At 44.7% G+C, this 705-nt stretch overlaps 1 protein-coding gene across 1 annotated transcript in view; it reads left to right on the top strand.

Annotated features, from left to right (window-relative positions):
* The window catches only part of EMH_0072440 (ubiquitin thiolesterase protein, putative), a gene marked incomplete at both ends in the record, with an annotated part of 3,125 nt that extends 3,039 nt beyond the window's left edge, over positions 1-86 (top strand). The window contains one exon of the mRNA XM_013499207.1: positions 69-86. Within this exon, the coding sequence (XP_013354661.1) occupies positions 69-86 (18 nt within the window). The remainder of the gene's footprint in view (positions 1-68) is intronic.
* Positions 87-705: the final 619 nt, after the last annotated feature.

The raw sequence follows: 705 nt of genomic DNA on the forward strand, positions 1-705 counted from the left end.
GAATATATTGATATATCGAGAAAAAAAGATAAAAATGAATACATAAATGTTTTATTTTTTTAATTTAGGTTGGCGACGGCGAGTGAGCTAAAGAGCCGAGAATCCTACTACGCCCCGTATATAGATGCAGGAGAAACCGTTGCTTCTTTTTGTATGAGAGAGGTTGAACCCATGTGGGTAGCTGCAAACGAACCCCAGGTGTATGCACTTTCTTCTTCTTTGGGGGTTTGTGTAGAAGTTTATTATGTAGATCAATCCAATTGTAAACTACCAGGCAAGTACCTAAACCCTCATAAACCCTCATAAACCCTCATAAACCCTCATAAACCCTAATCAACACTTATAAACCCTAAACCCTAAAACTTCGTCTGTGGTGTCTCACCCTTCGGACACTGCAGGGGGAGGCAACCAGACGATACCCTAAACCCTAAACCCTAGCTCTGTCACCACCCTGCGACGCCAACCCCAAAGCCCTCAATCCCTAAACCCTAAACCCTAAACCCTAAACCTAAAGCTATAAAATTCACTCTCTCAACCTGTTGTCGTATGGTATGGTAAACCCTAAACCCTAACCCGTAAACCCTAAACCCTAACCTGTAAACCCTAAACCCTAAACCCTAAACCCTCGTTGCGTATGTTTGCCTCAGTACGCCACGTCTTCCCCTCAGAGACAGAGGGGCCTGCAGTGCAGCTTCTCTACCGCCC

This window comes from Eimeria mitis, genomic scaffold, assembly GCF_000499745.2.
Source record: "Eimeria mitis Houghton genomic scaffold, Emh_scaff4097, whole genome shotgun sequence".
Classification (NCBI taxonomy): Eukaryota; Apicomplexa; class Conoidasida; order Eucoccidiorida; family Eimeriidae; genus Eimeria; species Eimeria mitis.